This window comes from Antechinus flavipes, chromosome 1 (assembly GCF_016432865.1).
Source record: "Antechinus flavipes isolate AdamAnt ecotype Samford, QLD, Australia chromosome 1, AdamAnt_v2, whole genome shotgun sequence".
Taxonomy (NCBI): domain Eukaryota; kingdom Metazoa; phylum Chordata; class Mammalia; order Dasyuromorphia; family Dasyuridae; genus Antechinus; species Antechinus flavipes.
In genome coordinates, this window is record NC_067398.1 from 195,021,603 (window position 1) to 195,039,753 (window position 18,151).

At 30.9% G+C, this 18,151-nt stretch overlaps 1 protein-coding gene across 1 annotated transcript; it reads left to right on the forward strand.

The window, feature by feature from the left end:
• Nucleotides 1-1,976: 1,976 nt before the first annotated feature.
• Nucleotides 1,977-2,447, forward strand: LOC127544773 (vesicle transport protein GOT1B-like). Its single transcript, XM_051971594.1, is given in 1 exon segment — nucleotides 1,977-2,447. A coding segment is annotated over 1 exon segment (444 nt). The 5' UTR covers nucleotides 1,977-2,003.
• The last annotated feature ends 15,704 nt before the right edge of the window (nucleotides 2,448-18,151 follow it).

An 18,151-nucleotide genomic window follows, 5' to 3' on the forward strand; every position in this document is an offset into this window, starting at 1 on the left:
AATCAGATTTAGTTGTTGTTTTATACCTAGTTTCTGCCAAATTACTTTTCAGTTTTTCCAGGAAATTTTCTCAGAGGTTGAGTTCTTTGCCCAAATGCTTGAAAATTTGAAAACACTAGATTACTGTGCTCATTAGCTACTATGTATTATATACCTAATCCATTCCACTCATCTATACTTCATTTCAGTATGTAACTCATATTTATCACTTTGCAATATAGCTACTTTGTAACATGTTATTGCTAGGCAACTGTATGTCACTTTTCACTTTTTTTCATTTTGTTCTTCCAGATGAATTTTGTTGTTAAAATTTTTAACCTTTTTAAAATAATATGTTGGTAGTGTGATTTGAATGGCATTGAATAAATAAATTAATTTAGGTAGAATCATCATTTTCATCATATCGGTTTTGCTTATCTGTGAGCAATTGTTTCTCCAGTTCTTTAGAGCTGTCTTTATTTATGTGAAAATTGTTTTGTAATTGTGTTCAAATAAGTTCCTGGGCTGACTTCTAAATATAGTATTATATTATATTTTCTGCTGTTGCTTTAAATGAAATTTCTCTTTCTAACTCTTTTTGTTGGATTTTGTTAATAATATATGAAAATGTTGATGATTTGTATAGGCTTATTTTATATTTTACAACTTTATTCAAATGCTTAATCATTTCAACAAGTTTTTAAATTGATTCTCTAGGATTTACGCTAGTATATCATATCTGATAAGAGTGATAGTTTTATTTTCTCATTGTCTATTCTAATTCTTTTAATTTCTTTCTCCTCTTTAATGGTTATGTTTAGCAATGTTTACTACAGTATTAAATAGTGAATATTCTATTTACTTTTCTATTGAACTGGCCAATTTTCATTTTTCTAAATTTTTATATATTTGAAGTAGTTTTATGGGAAAAATGATTCCTAATAATTCAATTTTAACTTCATTGATAATGCATTCATTCTTTTCATTTTTAATACTGATATTTTTTATTCTTTATTTTAATCAAGTAAATCTAGAGTTTATCTATTTTGTTTGCTTTTTCATAAAACTGTCTACTAGTTTTATTTATGAGTTCAATTTTTAAAAGTATTTTCATTAATCCCTCAATGGATTTTTAGGATCTGCTCTTTCTCTCTCTTTTAAAAAATAAAACAATTTAAGGATATAAATTTTTCTCTGTGTACTGCTTTAGTTTTATTCCACAAATTTTAGTATGTTGTCATATTAATGTAATTATCTTTAGTGAAATTATTGATTTATTTTAGAATAAAGTAAAAAAGAGTAAATCAGAAAACAAAAGAATAACTGATAAGGAAGCAAAAAAAATATGAACAATCATAAATGCTTAATCTTTTCTATTACTATATATGCTTTCTTGAAATGGAAATTTACTGTTATATATTTTGAATCCTCCCTGATGTTCTGCTAGGTACATGATAATGTTTTGTTTTGTTTTCCTTTTGTCTTACTTTTTCTATTTTGTATTTAGTTCTAAATAAATTTTTTAAAAAGAAAAAAGCAGAATGGAGAAAATATGTTTTATGAAAGAATTAATATCAATACTGAACACATTATATTGAATGGCATAACATTCAAATTCTTAAGGAAAATTAATTGCCAAGGATAATAATAAAATTATACAACTCTTCTCTCTCAAAACTAGATAAATATAACCATAATATAAGAAAGAAGTTGAGGAGATGAATAAAATTTTTGAAGATTTCAAAATGAGAGACTTCTAAAGAAGATGAATGAGAATATAAAGAAGTTTTTTTTTTTTTTCTCTTATGTGTATGGCACTTCACAAAAACTGTAGTGAGGATAAAAATGGAGAAATATACAAATATTAAACACACCTTTCTTTCAGACCATCATGCAACAAAATTACATTCAGTAATGTACCTTTTAGCATATATAAAACATTAATTAGAAACTAAACAGTTCATACAAAAAATGAGTATCAAAGAATGCGTGCTGTCACCACCGCCACTGCCATCACCGCAGCCATGATCTCCTTAACGGACACGCAGAAAATTGGAATGGGATTAACAGGATTTGGCGTATTTTTCCTATTTTTTGGAATGCTTCTCTTTTTCGACAAAGCACTACTGGCTATTGGAAATGTATTATTTGTGTCTGGATTGGCTTTTGTAATTGGTTTGGAAAGAACATTTTGATTCTTCTTCCAGAAACACAAAGTTAAAGCTACAGGATTTTTCCTGAGTGGTGTATTTGTAGTTCTCATTGGTTGGCCTTTAATAGGCATGATCCTTGAAATTTATGGATTCTTTCTTCTGTTCAGGGGATTCTTTCCTGTGGTGGTTGGCTTTATTAGAAGAGTGCCAGTTCTTGGATCCCTCTTGAATTTACCTGGAATAAGATCACTTGTAGATAAAGTTGGAGAAAGTAACAACATTTTCATATACACCCACCTCACCCAACCAGGCTAAAGTTGAGCATGGGAATGCACACACACATATACCACACATATATTCAGCCACAGGACAAACGTACCTATATTTATATACACACATATACATATATACATATAAATATATGTATATTCACCCATAGACATATGAATACACATACCTATATCTATATACACCCTATACATTTCCACATATGTAGACCTGCATCTAAAACAATATTAATATGGCTGACATATAATGTAGATTTCTCTTTTGATTAAATCTTTAAGTTTGACTTTGTGATTAATGATTAATAGACCTACTTTTTTTCTAAGGAATTCTATTCCTGATCCTTTTTAAAATGTTTGCATATATTTCTTGTTTCTTATTCCTCCTAACTCTTCTATTTTAATTCTTCTCCTTAACTTTCCTTGCTATTAACCTTCCCCCACTCATAGATCTCTCTCTTATATTCTTTCCTCATTCTTTTCCTCCCTTTCCTCACTTTCCCCATTAATCTTGTCCCACTTAATCTACACATCCTTCTATACCTTTCTATACCCAATCTTATCCTATTCTCTTCCTTTTTCTTTCTTTATAGATTTTAAAACATGCTATAGTCTTCATGGTATATATACATACATACATATATATATATATACATATATATATACATACATATATGCATTGTTTCCTATGTAACCCATTTCCAATTAGGTAGGTTTTCAGACTACCAACCCTCCTCCCCTCTCTAATACTTTTGTATGTGTTCTTCCTCTGCACCTCATTTATATAGCATAATTACTATTTTTATCTTTTCCTAGACAGTTTTGCTTTTTAGAGTCAGTTCATCCTGAGCTCTGCCCCAATTTTTCTTTTGTGTTATCAAATTACTATTGTTCATCTTAAACATGTGGTGTACATTTCCATGCAAAAACCATAAACTATTTGTTCATGTTGAGCTCCTTGAAATTAATATTTAATGTTGGTATTTATATGTTAGATTTTCTATTCAATTCTGGTTTGAGACAAGGTTCTGAAAATCTTCAAGTACATCGAATGTCTGTTTTTTTTTTTCCATTCAATTTCATGGTTAGTTTTGTTGGATGTGATATTTTTGGCCATAAGCCTAATTCTTTATATTGTTGATGTACATTATTCTAGTACCTGTGGTCTTTCATTGTAGTTGCAGATAAATTCTGTACAATTCTAATTGTAGTTCTAGTATTTTTGTTTTGTTTTGTTTCTTGTAGATTTAATTTTTGGATATGGGGCTTTTAAATTTGGCAGTAATATTACTATGTGTTTTCCATGAATTTTTTTTTTAATGATTCTTCTTTTATAGTTTTTCTTTAATCTCTCTCATTTGATTTTTGAAATCTTTTTTGAATTCTGTAAATTCTTTCTGAGAAGGTAGCCATCTTTTCTTTGAGGTAGAAGAGACTTTTTTTTACATCACTGTTTTCTGAAGATGAACCATGGTCTTCTCTGTTCCAGTAGTAAGTTTCTATCATTGGATTCTTTCTTCTTTGTTCGCTAAGAAAAAAGAACTATTAATGTAAGCAATTCTAATTCCAGGGTGTGGGGATGGTGTCTGTGGCTTCAGTTCAGCTCTCTACTCTGGCTTAGAACTTCAAGCCAAAATCTACTCTGCCATCTTTTCAGAATTCTCTCCACATCTCTTTTAATTGGATTTATTTTTGCTTTTGCTTAGTCTGACATTATTATTTTTATCCCTGCCTTTTTTTTTTACTCCAGTTGAAGCATAATATATTCTTGTCCAGTCCTGTTTTTAAATTTTGTATGTAGAGTTTTTTAAGTGTGTTTCTTTTTTAAATAAATTAATCAAATATGTAATTTACTATTAAACTATTTTGCAACATCATCCAAATTGTATTTATTAAATTGAAGCCACTTTTAGCCTTAGGCCTGATTACAAGATTGTGTAATTATGACTGCTTTTTTTTTTTTAGCTTTTTACATAATTATAAGGTTTTATTCTATATTATCACCTACAAATTCTTGAAAATTATTTAAATCCACTTCATGTTTTAAACTTAACCCAAATGATATAACTTTTTTTTACCTGGTGTCTATGATGAAATTTGCTTTTCCTTAGGACAAATAGTTCTAATGAATCTAAAAAAATTAAGACCTACTTTACTTTTTTTTTTTAACAATAAAAGAGATGAATCTATGTGTTATATATTCTAATAATACATTTTTAGAAAAAGCATTAAATATATTATTTTATTAAATGTAATATATTTAAATCTTTATAGCTTAATCAAATCTTCAACTTTGGATCCATGCTTTCCAATGCCCATCTTTAAATTTCTCAAAGCTTTTATAATGCTTAATTAATTTCTTTGCTTTCTGTATGGGAGTTGATCTATACTGAATGTCAGTTGACAGTAATTAGTAATTTTTTCAAATTTTCAAAAATTTTCAAAACTTTCTAAAATTCAAAAATTTCCATCATAGAAGCAAAATGAAAACAAATTAATATTTGCTAATCTCTTGCCAAATCAGAATTTAAAAAATGAAAAAATACATAGATAACTCAGAATATACTGGCCAGACAGTAGAAACATCCTATAAACTACATGCAGACCTTTTTTGACCTAGTACTCAATCAAGTTTAATAATTTAAATGTTAATACTTTGGCTATAATAAGTAGCTAAATTTAAATTATATTAGATTGATGATCAATGAAACATATTTTATCCAGAAACATATTAAAATGGTTAAATTGTTTGAGTTCATCAGATATTGGGTCATTAGATACAAAATGTAATCAATGATTTAAATTATGCCAAACTAAATTTTCTAACAACTTCATAGATATGTCATACTTTTCACAATCAGGACAAAATGTAATTAAATACATTTAAAAATATTTGTTACAAAGCCACATTCATTAGATGATAATAAAATGAAATAAGGTTGACAGTAGCTTGCTTGCCTTCTATTAAATTTCAATGAAAATTCCACAATCTGCAAGAAATATTTCCTGGTGGTCCTCTTCAACAATGAGATGAACCAAATCAGTTCCAATAGAGCAGTAATGAACTGAACCAGCTACACCCAGCGAAAGAACTCTGGGAGATAACTATGAACCACTACATAGAATTCTCAATCCCTCTATTTTTGTCCACCTGCATTTTTGATTTCCTTCACAGGCTAATTGTACACTATTTCAAAGTCCAATTCTTTTTGTACAGCAAAACAACTGTTTGGACATGATTACATATATTGTATTTAACTTATATTTTAACATATTTAACATATATATATATTATATATATATATATATATATATGCTGTTAAGAATAATGTCAGATTGGGGAAAGTGATAGTTTTGAAATCAAAGGACCTTGGTTTGAATCTCAACTCTTGTCACTTAACTACCTATGTGACTTTGGGCAAATCACCTGTTTTCTGTGTTTCATTTTCCACATTTAAAAAATATTGGGGCTAGATTGGTTGAACTTAAAGTCTTATCTAACTCTAAATCTTTAATCCTATGATTTCACTTTATATTTCACATTTTCTGTTTCCTGTTTCAAAATATTACCTAGTACATGATTCTTTTCAACAATGAGATGATTCAAGACAATTCCAAGACTAGTGATGGAAAGTGCCATCTGCACTCAGAGAAAGTACTATGGATTGAATGTGGATCAAAACATAGTTTTTCACCTTTTTGTTGTTGCTATTTATTCAGTTGTTCTTTTATTCTTTTTCATGTTATCTTTACCTTTAATTGATTTTTTTCTTGTGCAGCATGGTGAAATATCTAAAAGAATTGTATTTCTTGATGTCTTGGGGAAAGAGGGAGGGAGAGAAAAGGGAAAAGATTTGGAACCCAAGGTTTTGCAAAAGTGAATACTGAAAACTACCTTTGCATGTATTTGGAAAAATAAAGTACAATAAAAATAAAAAAATAATAATAATAAAGAAATATTTCCTGATGTCTTTAATTATTAATACCTTCCTTTTATTATCTACAATTTAATCGATTTGTATCTTCTTTGCACAAATTTACTTACATTTTGTCTCTTTCATTAGATCGGGAGCTCCCTGAGAGCAGGGATTATTATATATCCGTACTTTACCATTTGTGGGAGGAAGAACAAGACAAGGGGGAAGCAAAGATGCCCTGCACTCCAGTATATATCCTAGACAAGATAAAGAGCTTGATGGAGGTAAGAGATGGATAGAAAAGGGGAGAGGTAAAAACTGTGAAAGGCAATGAGATTATCTATCTAATACACACACGTTAGAGTTAAGAGGTTATTGAGCTGACTGAAATCTGTCCAATGGGATGTTAAAGTTTACTTAGAACCTCAAACATTCCTCGGACAAGAAGTGTAAAAGGGGGTTAAGACTTCTTAAAGTAATTTAATTGGCCTTATTTAAGGAAGGATCCTACCAGACATCAATTCTTTGGTTATCTTTCTGATATATATATATATCCCTTCCCTCTAAATTACAACATTGTGATGTCCTTAAAATGGAGCCTTTTATTTTTGAAATGTAGGATTTTACACTCTGTGATTAAATTTATAACAGTCTTATTTTACTAATTTAGTCTGACTTAGTTTATTCAAACTTAACTAAAGGAACCATGAGATAATGATCCTTTGATATTCATTCATCTGTGTGACTTTTATGGCTTTAGAGGCCATAAAGATTGTTGTATGTCTTTATGATGTATTTTTCTACAAAAAGCCTTGTTAGAATCCTAGTCCCACAAGAGAGAGAATTTGTATCTCAAGGAAATTTTAAATGTTACAAATAAATCCATGATAATTTTTAAAAAATTAAAAAAAAAATTTAAATTTAAAATTTAAATTTTTAAAAAAGAAACTATTCTCCTCTGAGAATAGCTATTGCAAAATTAATACTTTTTCATTCCCGAGTTAAGATTTCTCACTAAGCCTACTTCCTATTTCTTGTCTTTATTTTTAAAAGATTTGTTCAATTTCTGTCCTGGCCAAATGTTCTTAAAAAAGAGACCAGTTTTTCCAAGCTAGTATTTATTATGTGTCTGCATCGTCCTTATAGTTTATAAAAAGTAATAATGAAGCAAATCAGTCAGTCTAAAAATACAGGGGAAAAGAAGCTTTCTTTCTAAATTACAGGATGGTTACCTGAACTTGTTCCCTCAAAGTAGGGAAGTCCACATGTATCTGTAACTAAATATTAATAAGCATTGCTTTGGCTAGATTGGCTTGCCTGCCCTCTGAGTAGAAGCTAATTGATTGTTGGCGAGAAGGTCAATACTTTTTTTGTTAAATGAGGCATCTTATTAGTTAATTAGTTTCAAATTATTCTAGCTTTTGGAATCATAATTTCTCCAAAATACAAATTAATTAAGAATTCTTAAATTTTGAAGTTCATCTTTAAAAGCAATCTTGTAAAGATTAGCAAACAGGTCAGTAGTAGCCTCTTTATAGAATATTTTTTCTATGATTATTTATTTTACCTCACCTTTTTTTTTTTTACATTTTGAGTTCCAAATTCACTCTTTCCTTACAGCCCTTCCTTCACTCATTGAAAAGGTAAATAAAATATTAATTATACATTTGAAATTACACAAAATATCATTGAATCTTAATGATCTTGCAAATAAAAAAAACAAGAAAAAGAAAGTGAAAAATATTATACTTTAATTTACACTCAAAGTTCATCAGTTCTGTCTTAGGAAATGGAAGCCATTTTTTATCTTGAGTCTTTTGGAATTGTTTTGGATCACTGTATTGAATGGAGTAGCCAAGTCTTTCACAATCGATCACCATTACAACATTGATATTACTGTGTACAATATTCTATGGTTCTACTCACTTCACTTTGTGTTAGATTATATAAGTATTTACAAGTTTTTCTCCAGACTTTTTCTTAATTTACAAGCTGTTAAATCTTATGTGATTCTGAAAGCATGTTTGTGTGTGTGTGTGTGTGTGTGTGTGTGTGTGTATGGGTATGTCTCTGTATGTGTCTGTGTTTGTGTGTGCATTTCATAATTTCATCCTGACCCAGGAACTCTGAAATTTGTCAATAATTTTCCTGGAAAGTTTTCTTTTGAGATGTCTTTCAGAAGGTCATTGGTAGGTGACCTTTTAATTTCTATTTTGTTCTCAGGTTCTCCATGGCAATTTTCCTATAATTTTTTGAAATATCATATCTAAGTTCTGTTTTTTTTTAATCATGATTTTCAAGTAGTTCAATAATGCTTGCATTATCTCTCCTAAACTTATTTTCCAAGTAAATTCATTTTTTTTTACAACTATTTCATATTTTCTTCTTTTTTTCTTCTTCTGACTTTGTTTTATTGTTCTTTGATGTCTCATGGAGTCAGTAGCTTCCAATTGTCCATTTTTTTCCCCCAAAATTTATTTTATTTAAAGAAACAGAATAAGAAAAAAGAAAAAGAAAAAAAAAAGAAATACAAAACAAAATGAAAGAGAATATTGTCATATGCTCAGAAGAACATCTGGGAGGTTTCAAAATATATAACAACAAATACCAGCTCAAGAAAAAAAGAAAAAAAATGCAGATATATATGTGTGTATATATATGTAGAAGAAATTATATTCATTTTTTCTTTTCTTTACTTTCTTGTAAATTGTTCTTTTGTTCTCTGCAGCACACCATTTTTACTTAATTCTTTTTTGCCCCTTTCATCCCCACATCTCCAACCCAGCTATAGTTAAGAATGGAGATAGATAAATAGATAGATAGATAGATGTTTTACACACACACACATACATATCTTTCTTATCTCTGCTGATCCTTTATATTAATTCTGCTCCTAACTTGCCTTGCTATTAGTTAACCTCCCCCCACTCATAGATCCCTCCCTTGTCTTCTTCCCTCACCCTTTTTTCCCTGTCCACCCATCCCTCCTTCTTATTTCTTTATAGATTTTGGAGGTTGTTGTACCCTTCATAGTATGAATGTCACATTGCCTATTTAACCCATTCCTGGTGTCAGAAGGTTTTCAGAACTACAAGCCCTCATCCCCCTTCTAATGTCTCTGTGTCCATTCTTCCTTTGCACCTATTTGCATGACATAATTGCTATTTTTACCTTAAGTTGGTCCTAATCTTTCTTTTGAGTTGTTGTCAATCTTATGCTAAAATATGCTAAAAATGTCCCATTTTAAAAAATAAACAATTTATTCATGTTGAGTTCCTTGAAATTACTCCTTGATATTGGCTCTTATATGTTAAATTTTCTATTAAGTTTTGGTTGGTAGATAGAAAGTCCTGAAAATCTGCAAGTTCATTAAATATCCATTTTTTCATTCAATATTATAGATAATTTTTCTGGATATTATAATTTTGGCCACAAGCCTAGTTATTTTGATTGTGGTAGATATGATTCCAGGACTTGTAGTATTTTATTGCGTCTGCTATAAGTCCTGTACAATTCTAATCGTAGCTCCAGTGTATTTGAATTGTTTTGTTTTTTTCTTGTTTCTTGCAAAATTTTCTCTCTGATCTGGGGTTTTTGAAATTTGGCAATAATGTTCCTATATGTTTTCCACAAAGGATCTTGTTGAGGTGGTGAGAAATGGATTTTTTTTTCTATTTCTACTTTCCCTTCATGTTCTATCAGTTCAGGATAATTTTCTTGGATTATTTCTTGAATTATTGTGTCAAGGTCCTTTTTTTTGGTCACAACTTTCAGGCAGTTCAATTATTCTTATATTTTCTCTTGATCTGTTCTCCAGATGTCATTTTTATAAGATGTTTCACATTCTGTTCTATTTTTTCATTCTTTATAATCTCTTTTGTTATTTTTTTGGCTTTTATAACTTCACTGGCTTCCCCTTGCCCAATTCTAATTTTCAAAGTTATTTTCTTCTTTGAGACTGTAGATCCTTTTCTAGTTGGTTAACTTCTTTTTCATAATCTTCTTTTTCTTGGATGGTTTTTAGTTAAGTTTAGTTTAGTGTTTACTCCATGTCTCTCACTTGACTTCTAAATTCTTTTTTGAGTTCTTTGATAAATTCTCTCTGGACAGGGAGTCATTTAATATTTCTCTTTGGGGTGGAAGTTTTTTTTTTTTTACTTTGGTATCCTCCTCTGAAGATGAAGCCCAGTTTTCCCTATTCTCATAGCATGTTTCTATGGTGGATTTTTTCTTCTTTGCCAGCTCATTTTTTAAATAAGAGATATTAGTGTAAGCACTTCTAATCCTGGGAGAATGGTGTCTCTGGCCTCACTTCAGCTATCTCCTCTAACCCGAAATCCCAAACCAAGAGTTCCACCCTCCAGCAAGTGCCCACAGTCAGCAGTGTTCCTGCTGCATTGTTTCTGTACTCACAGGTGTGCTAGTTCCTTCTCTCAGAGGGTCATGTCCCACAGCACAGCTGAATCTGGTGTTCCTACTCAGCCAAGTTTCCCTCAGTCTTCCAAGACTCAGACCCCAATTCAACAAATAATCCAGAAGGTGAAAGTTTCAATGATTCCTGCTGAGACTACAGTCACATCCAGCTGAACATTTTTGCACTTCACATGGGTCTTTCTTCAGATCTTCTCTGGATGTATTAGGAGAACTCCTCTTCTGCCCCAACTCTTCTTCATATTTCAGGAGTCTATGTTCACCCTGAGACACAATTTTTTTTCTATTTGTGGGGGAAATCAAGAGGGCTAGAAATTTACCAACTTACTTCACCATCTTCCCAGAAGGCCCCAATTCTATTTTTAAGGAATTTTTAGTAGGTTTTTGTACCTCCTTTTCCAGTTGGCCAATTGTATTTTTTATGAAGTTCTCTTCAGTGAATTTTTGTGCCTCTCTTACCACTCAGCTTATTTTGATTTTCAAAGTGTGATTTTCTTCTTGAATAACTCATTTATTTTCCCAATTTTTCCTTTATCTCTTGATTTTTAAAATACTTTAAAAATCTGTCCAAGAATTCTCTGGAGGTCTGAGAACAATTTGAATTTTTTTTGAGGCTTTGCATGCAATTCTTCTGACCTTGGTATACTCTTCTGACTTTGTGCCTTAATCTTTCCAGCCACTAATGTAACTTTCCATGATCAGGTCCTTTTTGTTATTTGCTTATTTGTTCAGCTTATTTCTTGATTTTTAACTTGATGTTAAATTTGGGCTATACTTCTGGGGTAAAGAAGGAACTGTTCCAAGTTTCTGGTTTTTTTTTTTTTTTTTTTGTTGTTGTTGTTGTTGTTGTTTAGCTGTTTTCAGTACTAATTTTTGAGGTCTATAAATTTCCATTCTTCTAAGGTAGCATGATCTAAGAAGATTTTACTCTCTACCTCTCTATCTAGTCTGTGAGCAATCACAAGCACTCTTTTCTACCCTGGAACTTTGACTAAAATCTCTACTCTCCTGCCCAATATGCTAGTGCTCTTCCTGGCACTCTGACTCAGGATTGCAATTTGTATCCACTTAGGAGCAATGAAACAGAATCCTCCACCAATGCTAGCCAAGGGATTTCTATAACTGCTTTCTGACCAGTTTTTCAATGTACTTACTGTCTATGAGCTGAGAGTTCTGCTCCTGATTCAGTTGCTTCCAACATCTGCTGCTACATTGTTGGGACATGATCTGTTCTGGCACAGCCTGCTCTGCCCACCCTCTTCCCAGTGTAACAGACTTTTTCTGACAACTTTCTAAGTTTTCTTAGGCTAGAAAAATTATTTTACCCCCATTTTTGTAGATTCTGTCTCTCCAGACAGCTCTTCAAAGCTTGCTATTACTATATACAGTTTTCTCTTGATTCTGTTCATTTCATTCTTCATTATTTCATGCAAGTCTTGCTATGTTTTTCTAAAATCAACCAACTCATTATTTCTTAGAATACTGTAGCATTCTATAACAATCATAAATTATAAATTAATCTGGAATTCCCCTAAATAGCAAGGTTTTTGCCACCCAAAAAGAGAATAGCCATAAATAATTTAAAACATCTAGGTTCTTTTTCCTTTTTCCCTAATTACTTTGGGAAACAGATCTAATAGTAGTAATGTTGGATATAAGAGTATATGATTTTATAATTCTGTATAATTATGGCAGTTAGTGGGCACAGATACGAGTTGAATATGAAGGGACAGTTATCTGAAAAAAAGAAATTAAGGGATGGGAGAGGAATGTACTGATAGAAAGGGAAAGGGAGATGGTGTAAATTATCTGCCATAAAAAAAAAAGACAAGAAAAAACTTTTACAGAGAAACAGAGAGAGGGAAGGGAGAGTGAGTGACCTTACTCTCATCAGAATTAGCTCAAAGAGGAAATAACATATATACTCAACATGAATATAAAAATCTGTCTTTCTCTGTAGGAAAGTAAAAGGGGAATGGGATATGGAAAGGGAGAGAATGATAGAAAAGTGGGTATTTTAGGGAGGGAATGGTCTGTAGCAAAACACTTTTGAGGAAGATCAGGTGAAAGGAGAGAGAGAAGAGACTAAATGGGGGAAATACATTTAACAATAGTAATTGTAAAAAGAATTTTGAAACAAGTTTCTCTGATAAGGCCTCTTTTCTCAAACATAAAAAGAACTAAGTCAAATTTATATTAAAAAAAATAAGACCTATGTCCCAATTAATAAATGATCAAAAGATATGAACTATGCTTAAAGAGCTATAAAACAATGCATATCCTTCAACCTAACAATACCACTATTGGGTATGAATCCCAAAAGAAATGAAAGAAAAGGTAAAGGATACATATATACAAAAATATTTATAGCAGCTCTCTTCTCAAAGAAAAAATTAGAAACTGATGGGATGCCCACAATTGGGAATTGGCTGAATAAATTGTGGTATGTGATTACAATGGAATATTATTGTTCTATGAGAAATGATTTGCAGAATGCTCAGAGAAAAACCTGGAAAGTCTTCTATGAACTCAAGCAAAGTGAAATCTACTGTATACAAAATAATAGATCTGAAATGGCCAGCTATGAATGACTTTGCTATTCTCAACAATACAATATTTACTCTGAAGGAATTATGATGAAAAAATCCTATGCGTAGCCAGAGAAAGAACTGGTTGTGTCTGAAAATCCTCAATTTCATCGAACATTCATTTGCCCTGATGGATTATACCCAATTTTGCTAATTAGTTGATTCTTGATTGTGATCCTAGCTCCACTATTATCCAGAATACATTATTCCAAGCTCTCCAATAATTTAATATAGAAGCTGCTAACTTTTTGTTATACTGTGGTTCCACTATACATTAATTATTTATTTCTGGATGCTGGCAATATTTTTTCCTTGATCTGGAAGTTCTAGAATTTGGCTATAACATTCCTGAGAGTTTTCATTTTGGGATTTCCTTCAGGAGGTGAAAAGTGGATTCTTTTAATTTCTATTTTATCCTCTGATTCTAGATTATCAATACAGTTTTCCTAGAAAATTTCTTGAAAGATGATGTCCAGGCTTTTTTTTTTTATCATAACTTTCCAGTAGACCAATAATTTTAAATTTATCCCTCCTGGATCTATATTTCCAGGTCAGTTGTTTTCCAAGGAGATTTTACTTTTTTTTTTTCTTTTTTCATTCTTTTGGATTTGTTTTATTATATCTTGATTTCTCATGAAGCCATTGGCTTCCATTTGCTCAAATCTAATTTTAAGTAATTATTTTCCTCAGTGAGCTTTTGATCAATTTTGCTTTTTAAGGCATTCTTTTCCTCATTAGCTTTTTGTATTTCTTCTTGCATCACTCTTATTTCTCTTCCCAATTTTTCCTCTATTTCTTTCTTGATTTTCAAAAATCCCTCTTGAGCTTTTCTATAGCCTGAGAACAATTCTTGTTTTTCTTGGAATCTTTGGAGATAGGAGCTTTGACTTTGTTATAATCTTCTGAATGTGTATTTTGATCTTCCTTGTCACCATAGTAACTTTCTATGGTCAGAATCTTTTTTCTGTTGTCTGCTCATTTTCCAAGCCTATTAATTAAACTTTAACTCTTTATTAAAATAGGGCTCCATTTCTATGATGGACCGTGCTCTGTCTCAAGTTTCAGGGGTTTTGTGCAGCTGTTTTCAGAGATCCTTCTAGGGAAGGATTTGTATGGTGAGCTAGCACTGCTATGCAAATCTAAGTATGGGCAAAGCAACATTCTTGCCACAGTGCTGGCAAAGAGGCTCCTGCAATCTTTCTCTAACCATCTCTCTAGCTATCCCTCTGTGAGCTGAGATCTCTAGAAGATATTGTGTCACCACCACTGTTGATTAAGTGGCTCCCAAAACCCAATTCTGGGTCCTCTCACACCTTACAATGCCAAACCTTTCTTGCTGAGTTTTCATTGGCTTTAGTGGGTTGAGAAGTCTGAAGACACCTGTTCCTTTCTGGTTTCCTGAAACCCAGACTGTGCTGGCATGACCTGCTCTAAAATTGTTCTCTAGACTCATCCCAATGCAATAGACCTCCCCTGCCAATCTTCCAAGCCATCTTCTACTGGAAAATTATTCCACTCCATTTTTATGGGTTCTTTTGCTCTTAAAATTGCTTATAATCATTATTTAAAGTATTTGAAGAGGTCTGGGGGAGAACTTGGGTGAGTCCCTACCTTCACTCTGCCATCTTGACTCTGCCTTCTCAAAGTGATTACGCTGAATATAGATTGAAGCATTCTCTCTCTCTCTCTCTCTCTCTCTCTCTCTCTCTCTCTCTCTCTCTCCTTTTCTTGTGGGTTTTTGTTAATCTGTTTTCTTTCACAACAAGACTTTTACAGAAATTTTTTTCATAGCTTCACTTGTGCTTTCTTAATTGATTCTGAGGGTGGGAATAAGAAAGAATCTAGAACTCGAAATCTTAAAAATAAATGTAAAAAAGTATTTTAAATATAAGTGAAGAAAAATTAAAATATTATATAAATAAAAAGAAAAGGGGGAAAAAGTAGGACAGCAATAATCCTGTCATTATCAGAAAAATAATTCTGATATTTTATCAGAAAAAAAATTGAAAGCATAAAAGAGGATAAAGATTTTAACTCCTTTATGCTTAGTCAGAGACAAAGGTAAAAAGGTGATAATATAAAAGTGAATCAATTGATGGAGAAATCAGAATAAAAACACTAAATGATACTTCTAAAGAATATAATGTCATATGGATCTTTTTTCTTAGTATCATATTGATCTTTTACAAAAAATGGTCATGAACAATGGCATAGAGATATTGCAAACAAATGTAAAAAGATAGAAATAGTAAATACATCTTTTACAGACCACAATATAACAAAAATGGAAATCAATTCATAGATTACAAACTAAAGACACAGAACTAAATGAAGACTTAAAATTGAAATCCTAGTTAATAAAAAATTGTAGAAACAATAATTATGTAATAGAAAATTATAATGATGAAATAATATACGGAACTATCTAGCATTCAGTTAACATAGTCTTAGAAGGAAAATCATACCTTCACAAATGTATATTTACAAAATGATAAAGAGAGGATTGATGAACTTTGTTTTCCTTTAAAAATTAGAAAGCTAACAAAAAATTAAAATAAGTACAAAGGCAGGAACAAAAATAGAGAAGAAATAGATGAAGGGAAAATAAATTGTAGAAATAAAAATATAAAATAAAATTGTTTCTTTGAAAGTTTTAATAAGATTAGTTAATCAAGTTAAAAAGAGGAACACAAGATCAAATCAACAAAACAACAAATGAGTAAGATGAAATCACAACAAAAAACATAAGAAATAAAATAATCAAAATCTATTATATAATTATATGTTAACAAAACTGAGAACATAAAGTAATAACTTCAAAAATATGAATTTTCTAAACTGATAGAAATCCAATAGAACTTCTAATAATCCCAGTTATTATAAATTGTAATTACTTATTATAAATTATATTAATAAATTATAAATTATAAAAATTATTTAAAAATACAAAACTTACAGTAAAGGAAATATGAAAGAAAAAACTTCTAACACTGAGGGATTCATAGGAAATGCCCATAAAGCTTTTAAAGAGAAATTAATATCAATAGGCATAGGCAAATCAGGTTTTGGGGGAAATTTTATATCTCTAAATGGTTTCCTCAACAAAATATTTAAAGAATAGTGTTGGATTTTTAAATGAAAAAAAAAAAAAACAGATTAAAGGAACAATTCAACACTAACAATTAACAAAATGAAAAATCAAATAATTAGGAAAATTGAAAACAACAAAAGTCATTTAATTATTTTTAAAAATACAAGGAGGTTTTGTTTTTTACATTCTTTCCACTGTGCCACATAGCTGGCCCCATGATACGAGAACTGACAAATTAAATAAAATGAATATTTTACCAAAAAACAAATTGCTAGAGAAAATGAAATAAAAAAATTTCAAGTACTTCAGATTTTTCCCACAAACAGAATATTTAAATTTGTGCCTCAGGGTGAATATAGACCAATGAAAAATATGTAAGACTTATGGCAGACCAGGGGTTCTCCTGGGACAACTGGAGAAGACCCAAATAAAAACCCTATGATGAAGTTTTTTACAGGTGTTAAGTATAAATACTTCCAGGCTGGCTCCACAGAAACTTCAAAGGAAGCCCTGGGGTCAACTGGGTTCAGCTAGAATCACAACAACTTCCACCTCCCAATAGTGTGGGGAAACTAGGGTCTGAGTCCCTGAAGCCTGAGAGAACTTTGGCTGATTAGGAATAGCAGGTCCAGCTGTGCAGAAGAGATGGTTCCCTGGTGAAAAAGAACCAGCACACTTGGTGAAGAAGCAGTGAGACAGGAATGTGGCTGGTTTCAGGCATTTGCAGGATGATGAAGTTTTTTGTTTGGGGTTCCATATAAGAGGAGAGAACTGAAGTGAAACTAGAGGTACCATCTTGCCCACCCCAAGATTAAAGGTGCTTAAACTAATAATTCTCAATTTTTAAAAAATAAGCTGGCAGAGAAAAAAGAATCCAAACACGGGAACTTATTGTGGAAATAGGAAAGAATGGGGTCCATCTTCAGAGCAGGAATAGCTTTTTCTATTCCAAAGAGTAATGTTAAAAGGCTATATGCCCAGAAAAAATTTATAGAAAAACTGAAAAAAAAAAAAAAAGACTTCAAAAATCAAATGAGTGAGATTGAGGGAAAAAAAAATTAGAACTATTCAACAACAACAACAACAAAAGATTATGGAAAAAAGTTAACTAACTAAAAAGAAGACACAGAGTCTTAAAGAAGAAAATAATTCTTTGAAAATTAAAATTGGGCAAGAAAGGATTGAATCAATATAAAGATGGAGGCTTTAACATATATCCTTAATAAAATTTAACACAAAATTTTTAGTAAATTGTTAACAAAAAATATTGTACTATAATCTGATAAAAAGGTTGAATTTATATAATAAACAAAGGGTTAACTATTATTAGAAAAATTAATAGCATAGATGTCAGGTTGGTTCAACATTTGAAAAAGTATCAAAATAGATGTATTTCTGGTTTTTTATTAAAAACTATTTATTGACAGTACATATGCATCGGTAATTTTTTGCAACATTATCCCTTGCACTCACTTCTATTCCGACTTTTCCCTTTTCTCTCTCCACTCCTTTCCCTAGATGGCAAGCAGCCTTATACATGTTAAATATGTTATAGTATATCCCAGATACAAAATATGTATGCAGAAGCGAACAGTTCTCTTGTTGCATAGGAAGAATTGGATTCAGAATGTAAAAATAACCTGAGAAGAAAAACAAAAATGTAAACTGTTCACAGTCATTTCCCAGTGTTCTTTCTCTGGCTGTAACT